The sequence below is a fragment of the Chiloscyllium punctatum genome, chromosome 37 (genome assembly GCF_047496795.1).
Source record: "Chiloscyllium punctatum isolate Juve2018m chromosome 37, sChiPun1.3, whole genome shotgun sequence".
In the NCBI taxonomy this organism is placed as follows: domain Eukaryota; kingdom Metazoa; phylum Chordata; class Chondrichthyes; order Orectolobiformes; family Hemiscylliidae; genus Chiloscyllium; species Chiloscyllium punctatum.
The window spans coordinates 19,411,864-19,431,712 of NC_092775.1; the positions used below are offsets into that span (position 1 = coordinate 19,411,864).

General features: G+C 41.0%; 1 protein-coding gene across 2 annotated transcripts in view; it reads left to right on the plus strand.

The window, feature by feature from the left end:
* The first annotated feature begins 9,207 nt into the window (after positions 1-9,207).
* The window catches only part of ift52 (intraflagellar transport 52 homolog (Chlamydomonas)), a 42,780-nt gene continuing 32,138 nt past the window's right edge, over positions 9,208-19,849 (plus strand). For both annotated transcript variants that reach the window (XM_072556384.1, XM_072556383.1), the window contains exon 1: positions 9,208-9,320. Coding sequence is in view for 1 of the 2 variants with exons in the window: in XM_072556383.1 (XP_072412484.1) it covers positions 9,288-9,320 (33 nt within the window). In the remaining variant the exon portion in view is untranslated. The remainder of the gene's footprint in view (positions 9,321-19,849) is intronic.

The window sequence follows — 19,849 nt, forward strand, 5'->3', positions numbered from 1 at the left end:
TGAGGAAAAATGTTTTCACTGTCCACCCTATCTGACTCTCTGATAATCTTATATGTCACAATTAAATCACCTCTTCTTTTCTCTAACAAAACAGCCTCAAGTCCCTCAGCCTTTCTTCATAAGACCTTCCCTCCATACCAGGCATCATCCTAGTAAATCACCTCTGAACCTTTTCCAAAGCTTCCACATCCTTCCTATAGTGCGGTGACCAAAGTGTACTGCCTATTCCAATTATGTATTTGTTTACTCCTTATGAGGTCAGGCGAATGTCAACTTGAATGTAAACTTGTTATTTTATAAATGTGTTGTAGGACCATATGGTTGTTGTGGTCTTTGAAAGGTTGAGGGTAAAAAGCCAAAGCAGATTAAGCTTGTGGCATATGTTTATTCGGTTTTTGTTCATGACTTCAAGTCCCTAAGCATATAATTGAAGGGCTTCTTAAAGCCCATGTGAGAGATTCAGGAACAAACTGTAAGGTAGATGTTTGGAAATAATGTCAAATGTTTGCAGGGTGGGAAGTCCTTATCCTACATTAACTTGTCACTAAAGTCCACGAAGGAGAAATTTACTTTATGGCAGATGCAATTCCTTGCCAAAGTTTCTTGCGTAAGAATTGGATCCAATTATTATTAGGTCATTATTTATTATCCGTCCCTAGTTGCCATTGAGAAAGTGGTGGTGGGCTGTCTTCTTGAACTGCTGCAGTCCATTGGGTATGGTTACATCCGCAGTGCCATTAGGGAAAGAGTTCCAGGATTTCAACATAGCAACACTGAAGGTATCAATGATATAGACTGGATGTTTAGTGGCTTGGAGGGGAACTTACAAGTACTGGTGTTCCCATGTATCCGCCGCGCTTGTCCTTCTAGATGGTAGTGGTTATGGGTTTGAGACGTGCTGTCTAAAGAGCCTTGGTAAATTTCTCTGGTGCATCTTGTAGATGGTGCATACTGCCACTACTGAGCTTTGGTGGTCAAGGGACTGAATATTTTTGGATGTAGTGCCAATCAAATTACTCTGTCTTGGATGGTATCAAGCTTCTTGAATGTTGTTGGAGCTTATTCAAGTAAGTGGCATCACATTACATTCAGTCCTTTCACTTTAGTCAATGATGTAGATCATAAACAGCTTGTTTTTTGATTCATTTGTGGGATGTGAGCATTGCTAGCTGACCAGCATTTATTGCCTGTCCCTAATTGTCCTTGAGCTGATGCACAAGTACACATCTTTGCAGAGTTCCATGACTTTTTTTCCATGTTTAACTGTTTTCTATCTGTTAACAAATCCACAATCGATGCTAACATCCAAAACCCAATCCATTAGGCTGAACCTTTGCCTACTTGTTAGTTGTTCAATGACCATCTTGTAATTATCATGCTTTGGTCAGAGAAAAAAGTAAGCGAGGTGCTTTGAGGATCAGGTTAGCTAAAACATGTGTGACTGACTCAATGGACAATTGAAACCTCCACAGTAGGTCTAATACTTGATCAAAGGAAAACATGAAAATATTATATTTCTCTAGTCATTGAGAACACATTGTTTCAGAGCTCTCTTTCTGTGATATTTCATTTCCTGACTTTTGTCAAGTGACTGAAAATCTCTAATAAATTGACAATTTTCATACATGATTTTATTACAAATATATTGACCCTATAATGACTGAAGAGTCACTTTCACCAAAAAGTGACAATACTTAAATACATTTTCAATACTATATTCCTTTTATATACTATGACACTCTTCTTTTAAGTTTTTTTATGCAGGTCATGCACGACCTATGCCACTGGTATCTGTTCAACTCTGCAGATAATCTATATGTAAGATGGTTTCTGTAAACTTTCATTAACACAGTAGGGCTGGAGATTATTCTTAAATTACAAATCCATGTGAAATATGGATTAAGGTATCATTTTAACTGACATTATAAAATCTCAAAGTGCTTTACAGCAACTGAAGAACTTAGAATTAGATTTTATTGTCATGGATACTCAAGTACAGAAGTACATGAGTACTTTGAAAAGTATACAACATTGCCATTCCTAGTGCCTTTTTAGATACAAAGTAGAAAAATAAAGGAACAAAGTCAAAAGATAGGCATCACAGTCCTTTGAATTCATCAGTCCTTCTTAAATGCTTAGCCATGCTGAGCTCACACTCCCTACAAAGGCTCAATCTCCTCCACTTTGGCCCACTATTACTGCCGGCGCAGATATGGGGGGACCTCCCTCAGCACTGTGTTGGGCTTGTTCTTCTCACTTTGGGCTCAAACTCCAACTGTCAAAGTCCTGATCCAGGCCTCCCAGCCGCTGTCACGCTCCAGACCCAACAAAGTCATGATGCCATCGCTGCCACTGCCTCCACGACCAAGCTCTCTCGAGAAGGTAGATTCAATCTCCCCTGCATTTGCTACAGATACCAGGAGATCTGGGTTGTCTGCTCTTGCCACCGCCGCAGGTGCCCAGCATATGGGAGATGGAGCCATCATGGGGACAGATGGCAGCATTTTGGGCTCACTCTCCCCACGATGGCTCCAACACCCATATGCTGGGCTCATTCTCCTCCATGCTGATCTCCGAGCTGCACAAGTTCACACTCCATAGGAGGTATGTAGATTAAAGGAAGAAACCAGTGTAAGCAAACAGAGTAGATGAGCTGCAGTCAAGAGGCCTGATGTTGTGCTGCAACTCTGGCACCCTCTTGGACATCTTTCTAAGTGTAGTGAGTTTTTTGCTGCAGAGAAGCCTAATATCAAAATGTATAAACTACACAGATAATCATTTTTAATGATATTAGTTCAGGACTAAATGTTAGTCAGGTCAAGACAATGCCTTTGCTACCCACAAATGTTTTACTTTCTGTTGAAAATGGAAGAGCTTCTTAGTTAAAGAAAGTTGAACAGTCCTGACAGTGCAGCATTCTATATCTACTGCTTTGAATTCTAAAAGCCCAGCTGATGTGTTCAAATTTCTAAAATAGGGACTGTATCCAAACCTTTAGAGTCAGATGAGAATGCTCCCTGCAGGCACAAAACAATTATTTCCCTTGTCCCAACCTGAACAGCATCAGTTGATATTTTAAGGAATTTTTCTGTATGACAATATTTCTAATCAATTTAGGTAATATATAAAACCATACCACTCAGCCAGGTGTATATGCGTCACATGAGCCATTTCTAGTTTAATACATTTTTAATTAATTAATTCCTGGGATGTGCACATCACTGGCAAGGCCTGTGTTTATTGCCAAACCCTCAGTGGCCTTAAAACAATATTGGTGAGTCACCTTCGAGAACTACCAATGTACATGTGATCATTAGATGATAACACACAGGATCAGAAGTAGGCTGTTCAGCCCATCAAGCCTGCTCTGCCACTGAATGAGATAATGGCTGATCTGATAATCCACAACTCCATTTTCCTGCCTTTTGCCATAAACCTTTGTTCCTTGCCTAATTAAAATCTATCCATTTCAGCCTTGAATGGTAGAACTACTAGAAAGGGAGGACTGCACATGCTGGAGATCAGAATCAAAAAGTGTGGTGCTGGGAAAGCACAGCCAGTCAGGCAGCATCCGAGGAGCAGAAGTATTGACATTTCGAGCATAAGCTCTTCATCAGGAATGAAGCTCGAAACGTCGACTCTCCTGCTCCTTGGATGCTGCTTGGTCGGCTGTGCTTTTCCAGCACCACATCTTTTGACTCTACACTTAATAGCCCAAACTGTACAGCCTTTGTGGCAAAGAATTCCAGATTCACTACCCTTTGAGAGAAGAAATTCCTCACCTTCTTACCCTCTCACCTGCTCTGTCAAAACCCATAAAAAATTTGTACAATTCAATAAGGTTACCTCTCATTCTTCTAAACTTCAATGATTCCAGGCACAATTTACTAAACCTCTCTTCATTAGCAATCCTTCTATACCCAGGATCAATCTCGTGAACATTATCTGAACTACCTCCAACATCAGTATATTTTTCCTTAAATAAGGGACCAAAACTGTTCACAGTACTCCAGGTATGGCCTTATTTGTGCCTTGTAAAGTTTTAGCAAGATTCCTTATTTTTATGTCATTTCCTTTGAAATAAAGGCCAACATTTAATTTGCCTTATTGTGTGCTAAAGTTGTATGCTAGCATTTTATAATTTATGTACGGGTACTCCAAAATCTTTGTGCTCTAGCTTCATTAAGATTTTCCCAACTTAAATAATATTTAGTTCCTCTTCTTCTAGCTGAAATGCCTAACCTCCCATTTTCTCACATTATGTTCCATCTGCCAAATTTTCACTTCACCTGTCTACCTCCCTCTTTATAGCATTTTCACACTTGCCTTCTCACCTACTTTTATGTCATCTGCAAACCTGGCAATAGTACATTCATTTTCTTCATCTAAATCACTAATATAAACATAAATAATTGTAGTCCTATTACTAATCATGTGGCACCTCAAAGGTGACAATTCGCTATGTTGAAAATAAGGCCTTTATACCAACTCTCTGTGCTTTATTAGTTACCCAGTCCTCGATCCATGCTAATATATACCTCCTACACCATGGGCTGTTATCTAATTAGGTTACTTAGTGTGCAGTACCTTGTCAAACTGCCTTAAAAAAAACATATTACATTCACTGCTTCTTCTTTATCTATACTACTTGCTAACTCTTTAAAAAATTTTAATAAATTTGTGAAGTATGATTTCCAATTCATGAAACCTTGTTAGCTTTGCTTGATCATAATACGTATTTCTAAATGTTCTGAAGTTACATCCTTTATAATAAATAGACGCTAACGCTTTCCAAATGATATCTGTTAAGATAACTGGCCTATAGCTTTTTTTTATGGTCTTTCCTGTTTTGAAGAGAAGTGTTACATTGGCATTTTCCCAATGCTCTGGCACTTTCCAGAATCTAAAGATTCTTGGAAGATCGTGACAAATACATCTGCGATGTGTATCGTACTTCTTTTAATATCTGACCATGCATACCGTGAAGTCCAGTGGAATTATTAGTCTTTAGCACCATTAGTTTCCCGAGTACTTTTGCCCTAGCAATAGTAATTTTACTTATTTTCTCTCCCCTTTGCCCTTGATTCGTTCATATTTCTGGAATGCTACTCGTGTCTTCTACACTGAAGACTGATGCAAAGAGTTGATTCAACTCCTCTTCCATTTCCTGGTTCGCCATGATTATTTCCCAGCCTCGGTTTTACTTTGGCCTCTCTCTCTTTTTATGCATTTAAAGAAGCTGATGCTAGCACACCTACTGTGCTACTGGGGAGGGAATTCCAGGACTGTGATCCAACAACAATGGTTCAATGGAGAGTATTTTAAACTCCAGTGATTATAGGCCCAACTTGCTAAACTTCTTTTCATTAGACAATCCCTCTTTACCGAGGATCAACCTAGTGAACCTTCACTGAAACACCTCCAATGCCAGTACATCTTTCCTTAGATAAGGAGCAGTACCAGGTATATCTGAAAATGAGATGTCAATCTGGTAAAGCTACCAAACAGGACTACTTGTGTGCTAAACAGCATAAGCAGCAAGACATAAACAGAGCTAATTCTACAACTAACAGATCAGATCTAAGATCCCCAGTCCTAACTCATCCAGTCACAAATGGTGGTAGACAATTAAAAACTCACTGGAGAAAGAGACTCCACAAATATCCCCATCTTCAATGATGGAAGAGCCCAACATACCAGTGCAAAGATAAGGCTGAAGCATTCACAACTATCGTCAACTAGAAATGCCAAGCAGATTATCCATCTCAGCCTTCTGTAGTGGTCCCCTATATCATAGATGAAAATCTTTATCCAATTTGATTCACTTCACTGACATCAAGAAATGGTTGGAGGCACTGGATATTATAAAAGCTATGGCCCCTAACAACATTCCAGCAAAAGTAGAGTTATAGAGATGTACAGCATAGACCCTTTGGTCCAACCTGTCCATGCCGACCAGATATCCCAACACAATCTAGTCCCACCTGCCAGTACCCGGCCCATATCCCTCCAAGCCCTTCCTGTTAATATACCCATCCAAATGCCTCTTAAAAGTTGTTAATGTATTTAAGAAAACATTGCTGGAAAAAGGAAGAGTGAAGCTGTTTGAATATTTAGCATAACAAGTCAAATGCCTCTTTCTGAATCAATTGTATAATTGATTTCCAATCTTAATTTTTACAGTGCAGGAGGCCATTTGGCCCACTGTTTGCATAGCCTCCAAATGAGCTATTCATCTCATACCATTCTCCCCCATAACCCTGCACATTCTTGTGCAGTTTACTTGTTTTCCCTTTTGAAAACATCATAGAGTCATAGAGATGTACAGCATGGAAACAGACTCTTTGGTCCAACCTGTCCACGCCGACCAGATATCCCAACCCAATCTAGTCCCACCTGCCAGCACCTGGCCCATATCCCTCCAAACCCTTCCTATTCATATACCCATCCAAATGCCTTTTAAATATTGCAATTGTACTAGCCTCCAGCACTTCCTCTGGCAACTCATTCCATACCCGTACCATCCTCTATGTGAAAAGGTTGCCCCATAGGTCTCTTTTATATCTTTCCCCTCTCACCCTAAACCTATGCCCTCTAGTTCTGGACTCCCTGACCCCAGGAAAAGACTTTGCCTATTTACCCTATCCACGCCCCTCATAATTTTGTAAACCTCTATAAAGGTCACCCTTCAGCCTCCGAAGCTCCAGGGAAAACAGCTCTAGCCTGTTCAGCCTCTCCCTGTAGCTCAAATCCTCCAACCCTGGCAACATCCTTGTAAATCTTTTATGAACTCTTTCAAGTTTCACAACATCTTTCCGATAGGAAGGAGACCAGAATTGCATGCAATATTCCAACAGCGGCCTAACCAATGTCCTGTAGAGCTGCAACATGACATCCCAACTCCTGTACTCAATACTCTGACCAATAAAGGAAAGCATACCAAACACCTTCTTCACTACCCTATCTACCTGTGACTCCACTTTCAAGGAGCTATGAACCTGCACTCCAAGATCTCTTTGTTCAACAACACTCCCTCGGACCTTACCATTAAGTCCTGCTAAGATTTGTTTTCCCAAAATGCAGCACCTCACATTTATCTGAATTAATCTCCATCTGCCATTTTTCAGCCCATTGGCCCATCTGGTCAAGATCCTGTTGTAATCTGAGGTAACCCTCTTTGCTATCAACTACACCTCCAATTTTGGTGTCATCTGCAAAATTACCAACTGTACCTCTTATGGACACATCCAAATCATTTCTATAAATGACAAAAAGTAGAGGACCCAGTACGGATCCTTGTGGCACTCCACTAATCACAGGCCTCCAGTCTGAAAAACAACCCTCCACCACCACCCTCTGCCTTCTACGTGTGACCCAGTTCTGAATCCAAATGGCTAGTTCTCCCTGTATTCTGTGAGATCTAATCTTGCTAATCAGTCTCCCATGGGGAACCTTGTCAAACGCCTTACTGAAGTCCACATAGATCACATCTACCGCTCTGCCCTCATCAATCCTCTTTGTTACTTCTTCAAAAAACTCAATCAAGTTTGTGCAACATGATTTCCCATGCACAAAGCCATGTTGACTATCCCTAATCAGTCCTTGCCTTTCCAAATACTTGAACATCCTGTCCCTCAGGATTCCCTCCACCACCAAGGTCAGGCTCACTGGTCTATAGTTCCCTGGCTTGTCCTTACCATCCTTCTTAAACAGTGGTACCATGTTTGCCAACCTCCAGTCTTCCAGAACCTCACCTATGACTATCGATGATACAAATATCTCAGCAACAGGCCCAGCAATCACTTCTCTAGCTTCCCACAGAGTTCTTGGGTAAACCTGATTAGGTCCTGGGGATTTATCCACCTTTACCCATTTCAAGACATCCAGCACTTCCTTCTCTGTAATCTGGACAGTTTGCAAACTGAAGACTTGAGCTCCAGAACATGCCATTCCTATAGCCCAGCTATTTTACTACAGTTACAACACTGGCATTTACCTGACATTGTGGAAAATTGCCTAGATATGTTCTGTACACAAAAAGCAAGACAAATCTAACCTGGCCAACTATCACCCTATCAGTCAACTCTTGATCATCAGTAAAGTGTTGGAAGGTGTCATCAACAATACTTTTAAGCAGCATGTATTCAGCAATAACCCGTTCAAACTGAGGGACACTTTGGGTTCTGCCAAAGTGTCTCAGTTTCTCACCAAATTATAACCTTCGTTCAAACACGGTCAAAGCACTATATGCCAGAGATGAGGTGAGAGTGACAGCCTTTGACGTCAGGTCGCATTCAACCAAGTATGGCATCAAGAAGCCCTAGCAAAACGAGAATCAATCGGAATCAGGTGGCAAACCCTACACTTGATTAAGTTAGATGTGGCATGTAGGAAGATGGTTGTAGCTGTTAGAAGTCAGTCAACTCAGCTCCAGGGCCTCTCTGCAGGAGTTCCTCAGGGTGGTGTCCTCGACTAAACCATCTCCAGCTGCTTCGTTTAATGACCTTCCATTCATCATAAGTCCAAAAGCGAGGATGTTTACTGATGATTGCACAATGTTCAGCACCATTCTCAACTCCTCAGATAATGAAGCAGTCCATATACAAATGCAACAAAATTTAGACAACATTTGTCTAACATACATAAGTAACATTTGTGCCACACAAATGCCAGGCAATGATAATCTCCAATAAAAGACAACCTAAACAGCATCCCTTGAAATTCAATGTTCTTGTCAGTGATCAAGGTTGTAGGTTTGAAATGTTCTGTGGAATGAGCCTTTGCAGTTTGTTGCAGTACATCTTGTACTGCCACCATTCTATATTGATGGAGGGGATGATTGTTGAACGCACTCGATGGGGTATTGATTAAAAGAAACTGCTTTAGTCACATTGATATCATCTTATCCTTATACCTGTCTTCCCCTGTCACCATCATGTAATTTCCACTCTATATCCAAGTTATTATTTCTGTTATTCTAAGTTCAGTCACAGGTTGGCCCAAATATGTTTCCAGCCTCATCAAGTCTAGTCTGTTCCGACAGTATGTACAATTTATTGTTGAGCCTTTTAATATTCTCACGTTCTGCCTCACCAGGCAGTTATAATCTGACAACAGGCGGGTCCACCATCCTCCTAGCAACAGGAGGAGAGTTTTGGTTACGGGCCCAGGATGCAGCGCGGCTCCTTGGTTACGGGCCCAGGATGCAGCGCGGCTCCTTGGTTACGGGCCCAGGATGCAGCGCGGCTCCTAGGTTACGGGCCCAGGATGCAGTGCGGTTTCCACCAATGAAGAGGAGGAAGATGGTGGCGAGTTTACAGGTAGGAAACTACAGGCGGGTACGTTCTGGGCTTTTTAATTTGTGGTAATGCAGGATGCCCCTTGCTATAGGGCATTCAGTAACTGTTCAGATAGCGAGAGAGATTGTGTGCATTTGAAGTTTCCCTCTCTTATTGAACATCTGTTGTTGTGGAACTGCTAGTTTGCCGATGATTTCCAGCACTGCTACAACAAGGAACTTCATAGTGAGAATGCTGCCTTAAGAGGGGGAAAAATAAACTTAATAGTAAAATGCTGCTTGGAGGGGAAAAAAAAACTTAATAGTGAAATGCTGTGTTTCGGCGCGTTGATGGTGCTTTGTAAATTGAAGTTGTCTATCATTTTAAGAGTTCCCTCCCAAGCAAACGCTGTTAAATGTTGATTAATGAAGACACTCGTGTAGAAGGTTTGATTGCTTTGCAATGTCAATTATATTTGCGCACGTTTATACCATTAATTGCTTTCTATTTATATGTTGAAATAATTTGCAGATGGGAAGAGTGAATTCATACATGATCCTCTTGATTATTCATTAAAGTTGATTATTGTCACCCATGATATTGTAATCTTATAAAAATTGACCAGTCGTTTATGATCTATGCAGGTTATGTAACAACTAGCAGAACCCAGCCTGCTGGAGTTTACAAGCTTATAGTTTGCTGTTTATAGTCTGTAATCTAACATCAAAACCATCTGGCTGTGTACTGAATTACAAATTTTCTGCATTGCTGTATAAACATGGATCTCATACAAGTAGAGGGGATATGTGAACTGAATAATCAGAATAGTGTTCTGAGGAAGGGTCATAGATGTACAGCATGGAAACAGACCCTTTGGTCCAACTTGTCCATGCTGACCAGATATCCAACATAATCTAGTCCCATTTGCCAGCACTTAGCCCATATCCCCCTGAACCCTTCTTATTCATATACCCATCCAGATGCCTCTTAAGTGCTGTAATTGAACCAGCCTCCACCACTTTCTCTGGCAACTCGTTCCATACATATAGTGCCCTCTGTGCAAAAGTTGCCTCTTAGGTCTGGTTTTATATCTTTCCCCTCGCACCCTAAACCTATGCCCTCTTGTTCTGGACTCTCCCATCCCAGGGAAAAGACCATGTGTATTTATCCTATCATGCCTCTCATGATTTTTTTAAGCTTCTATAAGGTCACCCCTTGACCTCTGATGCTCCAGGGAAAACAGTCCAGTCTATTCAGCCTCTCCCTATAACTCAAATCCTCACTCAACCTAAAATGTTAACTCTGATGTCTGACCATAGATACTGCTGAACTTTTGATTTTTTTTCAGATTTATCACATTCATGGTTCTTTTGGTTTTTAGAGAATTGAAGAAGAGAAGTGGAGAGTGAGGAGTCCCCCTCTCTCCTGAAAACTCCCTCATTGTAGGGTTCTAATCACCCTCCTCTCCTGCATCCAGATTTCCCCCCAGGATCCTGATTGCCCCCTCCATGGTTCCTTGGGGCAATTTAAATGTACAATTTAAAGTGACACAAAGTGTATGTTCACTGGTGGCAGCAAATGCATATATTTGTAAATAGTGACTCTTGGCGATTTCACTTTTTTTTCTCGTTTGCCAAATTTTTGCCTACTTACATAACATATGTATATTTTTGTAGCTGCCTTTTCTCTCTCCACAATTTACTTTCCTCCCTATCATTGTGTTATCAGCAAATTTGGCAACTATACCTTTCAATCCTGCATCCAAGTTATTCATATAAATTCTAAACAGCTGAGGTCTCAACACTTATCCTTGTGGCATGCCATTTGCCAAGCTGGAAAAGGTTACCCATTAGTCTGCCAAAATGCTTTCCATCTATAGCATGAACGCTTTTTTTTCCAGCAGTAAACTTTGATGTGGTACTTTATCAAATATCTTTTAGGAATTTTAGTATATTCATTGTTTCTCCTTTATCCACTAAACATTACTTCCTTCATGAGCTCCAAAGGATTCATTCAACATGTTTTCCCCTTCACAAAATCATGTTGATTCTCCCTGATACCTTGTGTTTATGTAACTACCTTGCTATAATTTGTTTAATAATAGCTTTTAATATTTTTCCTGTGACAGATGTTAGACAGTTTCCTGCTTTCTGTCACCTTCCCCTTTTGAATAAAAATGTTAGATTTGCTATATTCCAATGTGATAGCACCATTGTATAATCATAGAACTCCTTCATTGTGGAAACTGGCCATTCAGCCTATCAAGTCAACATGACCTTCCAAAGAGCATTCCACCCACACTCAGCTTCCTATGGTATCCCTGTAATCCTGCATTTCCTGTGCTAATCTATCTAGCCTAAACATCAGTGGACACCATGGGCAATTTAGCATGGCCAGTTCACCTAACTTGAACATCTTTGGACTGTGGGAGGAAATCGGATCACTTGGAGGAAACACATGCAGAGACAGGTGAATGTGCAAACAAGAGCTCACCAGGAAGCTTTGGAGCAGTAAAAGCAAATGGATCAACTATCATATTAGCCATTTCTTTGAAGACCCTAAGATGAAGTGCATCAGAATCTGGGTACTAATTATCTTGCAAATCCAACAATGTGCACAGTCCCTCGGACTATTTTCCAAGACTTTGCACATCAGCAAACTTAGGCAGAATAGTCAGCCCATCCCTTCCTTCCATAACTTAATAACTTTACATTGTATACAATGTAATGTACAGTATACATTGGTACATCAATGTACCAAAAGCCAGAGGAAATTGAAAAATAATGTTCAGAGCCTCTAAGGTCTTCTCTTAAGAACGTGGGAGATGTTTAATCAGGATCTAGTATTTTGCTTACTTTTTAGGATACTAAATCCTGTAATGTTTCATCTTGTTGCTTATCTGGCATTTCATATTTTAACCATAATGCCAGCATAGTCCTATTTTGTGAAGATGTATGTATGTAAATTATTAATTGAAATCTATGCCCCTGCGTATCTCCACATAGAAATAGCCTTTTTGGAATGCTCAGAAGTGGGATCAGGAGTAAACCATTTGACCCCCTTGATTAATCTTACCCAAACCTCAACTCATCTTTTCTACCTGCTCATTGTCATTTTTAAATCCCCCATTTTTAAAAACTCTGCCTATCTCTTTAAATACTTCCAATGATCTATCCTTCACATCTCTCTGGAGTAGAAATTCCTGACATTCACTACTCTCTGGGAGAAGAAATTCTTTCACATCTCCATTTTAAACGGATCTTCCCTTATTCTGTAACTCAACCCTAGTTTGAGATTTCCCCAGTAGTGGAAACATCTTCTCAACATTTACTGTCAAGACCCACCAGAATCTGATATGTGTCACTCAGATCACCTCTCATTTTTTTTTAAACTCTAATGAATAAAAATGTTCTATCATTCTTGATAAGCCAACCCCTTTATTTCCAGGCCTAATGAATCTCATCTGAACTGCCTGCAAAGGAAGTGCATCCTTTCTTAAATACAAACAATAAAGCTACACAGTACTCCAGATGCAGCCTTGCCAACAGCCTGTACCGCTATAACCTATTTTTAAACTCTAACCACTATTTTTTTTTTGCCGTCTTAATCAGTTGCTACACCCACATGCTAACTCAGATCCCTCTGTGCTGCCCTTGCTACATGCCTTCATTATTTCCTAATTTATACTTGCCCTACAGTGAGGCAACTCTTTGGGGATCTATAGATCACCTCCACCATAACATCTTTCTCTTGGTATTTCTTATTTCCACCCAAATAGATTCCACATCATAATCTGTTGCAACTAAATGATGACCCACCACTGTACTGATAGCATCCTTAATGAAAATGTTACCCAACCTCCTTTTTCCTTTTCCTAGATTAGTGTGGTGCTGGAAAAGCACCTTTTTGCCTATTCTTCTGGAATGATGAATATCCTTGAATATTGAGTTCCCACTTGGTCATCCTGCAACCACATCTCCTTAGTAGCTATCAAGTCATATTCATTTATTTCTGTTTGTGCTGTCAACTCATCTATCTGTTTACAAATGCTGCATGCATTTAGATAAAGACCTTATGCTTTGGATGTTTTACATCACACTTACTCTGGTTTAAATTTCTGCTGCATTCTTCTGTTCTACCCTTTCTTTCATACTTTAATTATCATTCACTTCTTCACTGCCCTGTGTCCTCTGCCCTTTCATTTCTTTCGTATTTTTAAACTTCCCTACAATTGAATTCTCCTACCAACTAATATACCTATCTACAATCCTAAATGTATAATTTACTAGGATATCCCTTCAGAACAGCTTTCTTTTCTCAGCACTGATTCCAGTACCCCTTGAATCAGAACTTGTTTCTCCTATACCAATCTTTGAGCTAATCATTTAGACCACAAGACATAGGAGTGAAAGTAAGGCCATTTGGCCCATCGAGTCCACTCTGCTATTCGAACATGGCTGATGGGCTTTTCAACGCCACTTACCCACGCTCTCCCCGTTTCCCTTAATTCCACGCGCGATTAAGAGTTTAGTAATCTCTGCCTTGAAGACGTTTAACATCCCGGCCTCCACTGCGCTCTGTGACAATGAATTCCACTGGCCCACCACACTCTGGCTGAAGAGATGTCTCCTCCTTTCCGTTTTAAATTCTAATTCTAAGGTTGTGCCCACGGGTCCTCGTATCCCGCCTGATGGAAGCAAATTCCTAGCGTTCACCTTTTCTAAGCCATGCATTATCTTGTAAGTTTCTATTAGATCTCCCCTCAACCTTCTAAACTCTAATGTATACAATCCCAGGATCCTTAGCCGTTCTTTATAGGTTAGCCCTGCCATTCCAGGGATCATCTGTGTGAATCTCTGGACACGCTCCAGTGCCAATTATGTCCTTCCTGAGATGTGGGGCCCAAAACTGGACATAGTCTTCTTAATGGGACCTAACCAGAGCTTTATAAAGTCTCAGTTGCACATTGCTGCTCTTGCATTCCAACCCTCTTGAGATAAATGACAATATTACATTTGCTTTTTTTAATAATATATTTTTATTAAGAAAAAATAGATTTTTAAAATTGCAACAAATACAAAACAATGCAATTCAAAACAGTACAAAAATAGTACAAAACTAAACCTAAATAATAAAAAAAATCCCCAACCCACCCTCCTATACGAATGTATAAACATATATAGAGAAGCATAAAATTTAAAAAAAACTAAACTAGCTATTTAACTAACTAAATAAATACCTAACAACAAATAAATAGTAATAATTCAGCCCAGCCAAACAAAACACTCATACATTCACAGTTCCTCCTCCCTGGATGTTGGACTCATGAAACACAATTGTTGCAGCTATATAAAAGTCCTTGTTATTGTGGCAGATAAATCTGTGTCCGGGTATTTCAGAAAGGGTTGCCATGTCTTGTAAAAATTCTCAGTTTTGTGGTGTACTATATTTGTGAGAAAATCCAGGGGAATATACTCCATAACAATCTTCCCCCAACCCGATAGGCCTGGGGGGTTTTCTGATATCCAACCTAGCAAGATATTCTTCCTTGCACAGAATGTAAGAATATTGAAAAGTTTTGCCTTATGCGAGTCTGCAAGAAATACAATGGGTAGGCCCAAAAGGAGCGAAATAGGGTCCTTCTCCACCCCTACACCTAAAATCCTCTCCATTGCGCCCACCACAGCGCTCCAGTATGTTTGAAGCTTGTCACAACACCAAAGACAATGGGTAAGAGTGCCCGTACAGACCTTGCACTTGGGGCATGTTTAAATTTTGACAAACGGTCTGGGGCTAAGTGGACCCTGTGGAGAATCTTCAACTGTAAAGCATGGGTCCTATTGCAAATTGATATCTTCCTTGCATTCGCCCAAAAACCTCCCATGCCTCTGAAGAAGCTTCAACACCCAGCTCTCTTTCCCACATCTTGCAGAGTCGATCAGACTCATCTGAGATGGCACCCCCCCAATTGGTGATATAGAGTACTGACAGAGAGTGTACTCTTAGCCCTTAGAACCCCTCTTTCTATGTCAGATTTTGTATGGATCAGTCAAAAGTGTGGTCTTTTTTTTTGAATAAAATCCCTAACTTGAAGAAAATGAAAGAGGTCTCTATTAGGTAACTCGTACTTCCATACTAACTGATCGAAGGACATCATTACATCTCCCTCAAATAAGTCACCCATGCAAGATATACCCCTAGCTGCCCAACGTTTAAATCCTGAATCTATCATACCTGGTTGAAAACTCGGCATACCCACTAAAGGTGTAAACAAAGATGTTTTGCCAATATTACCTTCCCTCTGCCCAATTGCCCTCCATGCTTTATTGATGACTATTGGGTAATGGCAATATTCCCTAACTGTCCTCACCTTGTCCAAAAATTGCCAACTGGTAAGGGGGCACCTTGCGTGGGAGACTTCGATATCTAGCCATATTGAAAGAGGGTCCCCACAAACCCAATCACTTACGTAGGTCAAAAGCGAGCTTAATTAGTAATTCTTAATATCCGGAAGGTCTACTCTCCCCAATCTGTGAGGCAACTGCAGTTTGGCTAATTTAATGAGGGGCCATTTACAGTGCCAAATAAAGGAGCTGAACCAACTGTTCAGTCTCCTGAGTGTTTGTTCATTGAAAATCAGGGGGAGCATCCATATAGGGTATAGCAAACGAGGGAGAATATTCATCTAAATAAGTGCTATCCGACCCAACCACGAGACTGGAAGTGCCTCTCATCTTTGGAGATCTTGTTTAATTTTTTTCAAATAATTGAGTAAAATTGACTTTGAACAGCCAATCCAGAACTGGAGTAATGAATGTGCCCAAATACACAAAAAACCCCTGTGACCACCTAAATGGGAATCTATAGTCACTCTCAAGAGCCAACTCTTTCGTAAGACCACCCATAGGCATAGCCTCTGATTTAGCAAAATTAATCTTATACCCTGAAAAAGCACCAAACGCATGAATGCATTGTATCAGGCAAGGCACTGAAACTGCTGGATTTGTCAAGAAAATTAGAACAGCGAGATCTCAGGTAATTTTGACCCCACTTCTGGAGCTGATATATTGAGATCCCCACGAATGGCCTCTGCCAATGGTTCAATCACCAACATAAAAAGTAATGGTGAAAGGGGACAGCCCTGCTGGCAACCCCTAGAAATATTAAAATTGCTTGATCGTACCCCATTGGTAATGACTGCAGCGAGAGGTACACTGTAGAGAACCTTTACCCATCTTGTGAAAACTTCGCCCAGACCAAACCGGTCTAGAGTATAGTAAAGATACGGCCACTCGACTCGGTCAAATGCCTTCTGTGCATCTAAAGTAATCACCAATCCCTGTATTGACTGCTGTTGGCATGCTTGAATTACGTTAAGCAGCCTCTTAACGTTATTGGAGGATCTGTGACCCTTTATGAAGCCCGTCTGATCCTCTTTGATAGTAGAAGGTGACACAGTCTCCAGCCTTAACGCAAGAGGCTTAGAAAGGATCTTAAAGTCCACATTTAAGAGCGAGATGGGTCTGTATGAAGTACATTCTTCCGGATCCTTCCTTTTTTTTAAGGATAAGTGAAATATTGGCCTCTCTCAGATGGTGGGAGACAAACATGACTGTATGAATCATTAAACATAGTCACCATCGGGCCTGACTATATACTTATAAATACTTATAGAATTCACTGGGAAGTCCATCAGGACCGGGCGCCTTTCCACTCTGAAGCTGCCTCACAGCTTCGTGCACTTCTTGCTCTGATAATGGGGCATTGAGAAAGGACTGTTGTTCGGGAGTCACACCCGGAAGCTTCAGATCTCTTAAAGAAGGATTCCATTTTGGCCTGCCCCTCCTCACAATTCTCAGACTGATATAATTTAGAGTAGAATCTCTGGAACGCCACATTAATCTTTTTAGAATCACATGTTAGGTTCCCAGTCCCTTCTCTAATCCCTGTAATGGTTTGTGGGGCACTTCTCTTTCTGGCAAGGTATACTAAGTATTTGCCTGGCTTGTCACCATGCTCGTATAACCTTTGCTTTGCAAAAGCCAGCTCCTTCTTTGCCGTCTGCGTGAGCATGGAATTTAGTGCAGACCGCAGTGCCGTAATCCTCTGTAGTTTGACCAACGAGGCTGTGTCAAAATAGGTCTTCTTGGCTGCCTTCAACCGTGCTTCAAGGAGACATTGCTGCTCACCCTTCTGCCGCTTCCTACTTGTGGAATATGAAATAACTAACCCTCTGGCATAAGCATTGGCAGTTTCCCAGAGAACAGATGAGCTATCAACCGAGTCTATGTTGATTTTTAGAAATGCCCGAAATTCCCTAGAGAAGTACTTCACAAACTTGCTGTCCATGAGAATAAAGGGGTCCATTCGCCAGTACCTTGAATCCACTGTAACATCCCTAATTTTAACCATGAGGTACACTGGAGCATGATCAAAGATGGCAATATTACCAATCGTACAGGATGCCACCAGATCCAGGGTTACTGCAGGGGTCAGAAAAAAAATCAATCCTTGTGTGACATCTGTGCGGATTGGAGAAAAACGTGAAATCCCTACTTGTAGGGTGGAGACACCTCCAGACGTCCACCAATCCTAATTCCCCACACAAACCCAGTAACTGTTTAGTTTGTGCAGAGGGTATCGAGGGACCTTTAGGCAACCTATCTACTGTGCGGTCCATGAGGCAGTTAAAATCTCCCCCGTAATGTGCCGAGACTTGAGACTTATCTGTTTAGAAAAAGCATCTACCAAGAATTTTAAGAGGATGAGTTGGGGGACAATAAACATTTAAAATGCCATATTCTTCTCCATTTATCAAGACTTTAAGAATTACAGACCTCCCGTATGAGTCTTTAACACATTCCAACAATTTAAATGAGAGATTTTTCCTAACCAGTATAGCCACTTCCCTACTTCTGGTATTAAATGATGAAACATAAACTCGGTCAAAGCCAATTCTGCTGTGATTTCAGATGCTCCTTCTCATCCAAATGTGTCTCCTGTAACAAAGCAATATCCACCTTCTCCTTTCTAAGACTCAAGAATACCTTCTTCCTCTTAATTGGTGAGTGACCTCCCATGATATTCCAGGTACACCATTTAATCAAATCATTAGCCATAATCCTTCTGCAATTACATTTAAATTCCAGAGAGGAGGAACCTGAACCACAAATTGCTGAGCCTTCGTGTCGCGTGATCCACCAAATATAAAAACTACATAAACTAAAACCACTACATTTAACAAACATACAAAATTATTAAAAATAAAAAACATAAAAAAAAGAAAACAAACCAACATAAAGCGCCAATAGCACTGAGTAGGGAAACTCACCCCCTGCCCGGAGGGGGCAACTACCCATCCCGACCTGCCCATAAATAGGCATCTAACCATCTCAACCGCCTTCACTTCTCCCAGCTAGAGTCGCATCGCAAGCACAAGCTAAAAAGAATAAACACCCCATAGAATATAAATATGAAGAAAAAAAAACTTTCTTTTTAAAAAAAAGGAATAAATACCCCATCCATCCTTTGGTATGTCCTAACTTAGAAGTTTAAAATGTCCATCTTAACCACCGCCAGACATAGTTTGAACCAGATTATTATCAATAGAGGTTTAAAAAAAGGGGAAAAACAAAGCTCCACCCGGATTTCCTCCATTTCTTTTACAGAATGATAAATGCATACCCAAGCAACAATATTTATATATACTACAATTGTTTAACTTAGGTTAGTTTGTCCACAAAGTCTCTTGCCTTCTCTGATGTGTCAAAAAGATGCATGGATCCATCTGAGGTGATCCGAAGCACTGCCGGATATCTCGGAGTACTGAATCCCAAGCTCCTTCAATCTTCTCTTGACACCATCATACGATTTTTGTTTCTGGATCACCGCCGCTGAAAAGTCTTGAAAAAACATGATCTTAGACCTCTCGTAAATTAGGGCCTTTGGATCCTTCCCCTGGAGTCTGGAAGCTTCCATGACACTCTCCTTATCCCAGTAATGATGGAACCACACCAGGAAAGGACGAGGGCGTTGACCCAGACCCGACCTCCGTGCTGCGACCCGGTGAGCCATCACTATCTTCAATCCTCTCATGCCAGTCTCTAAGTCAAGGAATTTCGGAAGCCAATCTTCAACAAATTCCGCAGGCCACTCACCTTCCTTACCCTCGGGCAGACCGATGATCCGAATGTTTTTTTTCCTGCCCCTGTTTTCAAGATCATCCACTTGGTCACGCAAATTGCGAACCTGCATCTTCAGGGCTTGGATCTCTTCCTTGAATGAACTGGCATCAGCTTCCACCACTGTAACCCTGTGATCCACCTCATCCGTCCTCTTCTGCAGCATGAGAAAGACTGGAGCCAGCTTCTCTTCAATCTGTTTCCCCAACATCTCGCGAGATTTCGAGCGCTGGTTCACCAGGTCCTGGAGAGTAATCGGCTCCGAGGCTGCTGCAGGCTGAGCTGCAGGCCTGGCCTCAGATGCTCCTCCTCCCTTTTTAGGCATTTCTGGACATCTGAAAATACAGGTAAGTCAATTCTTAAATGTTTCTTGGGGCTCCACAATCTTTC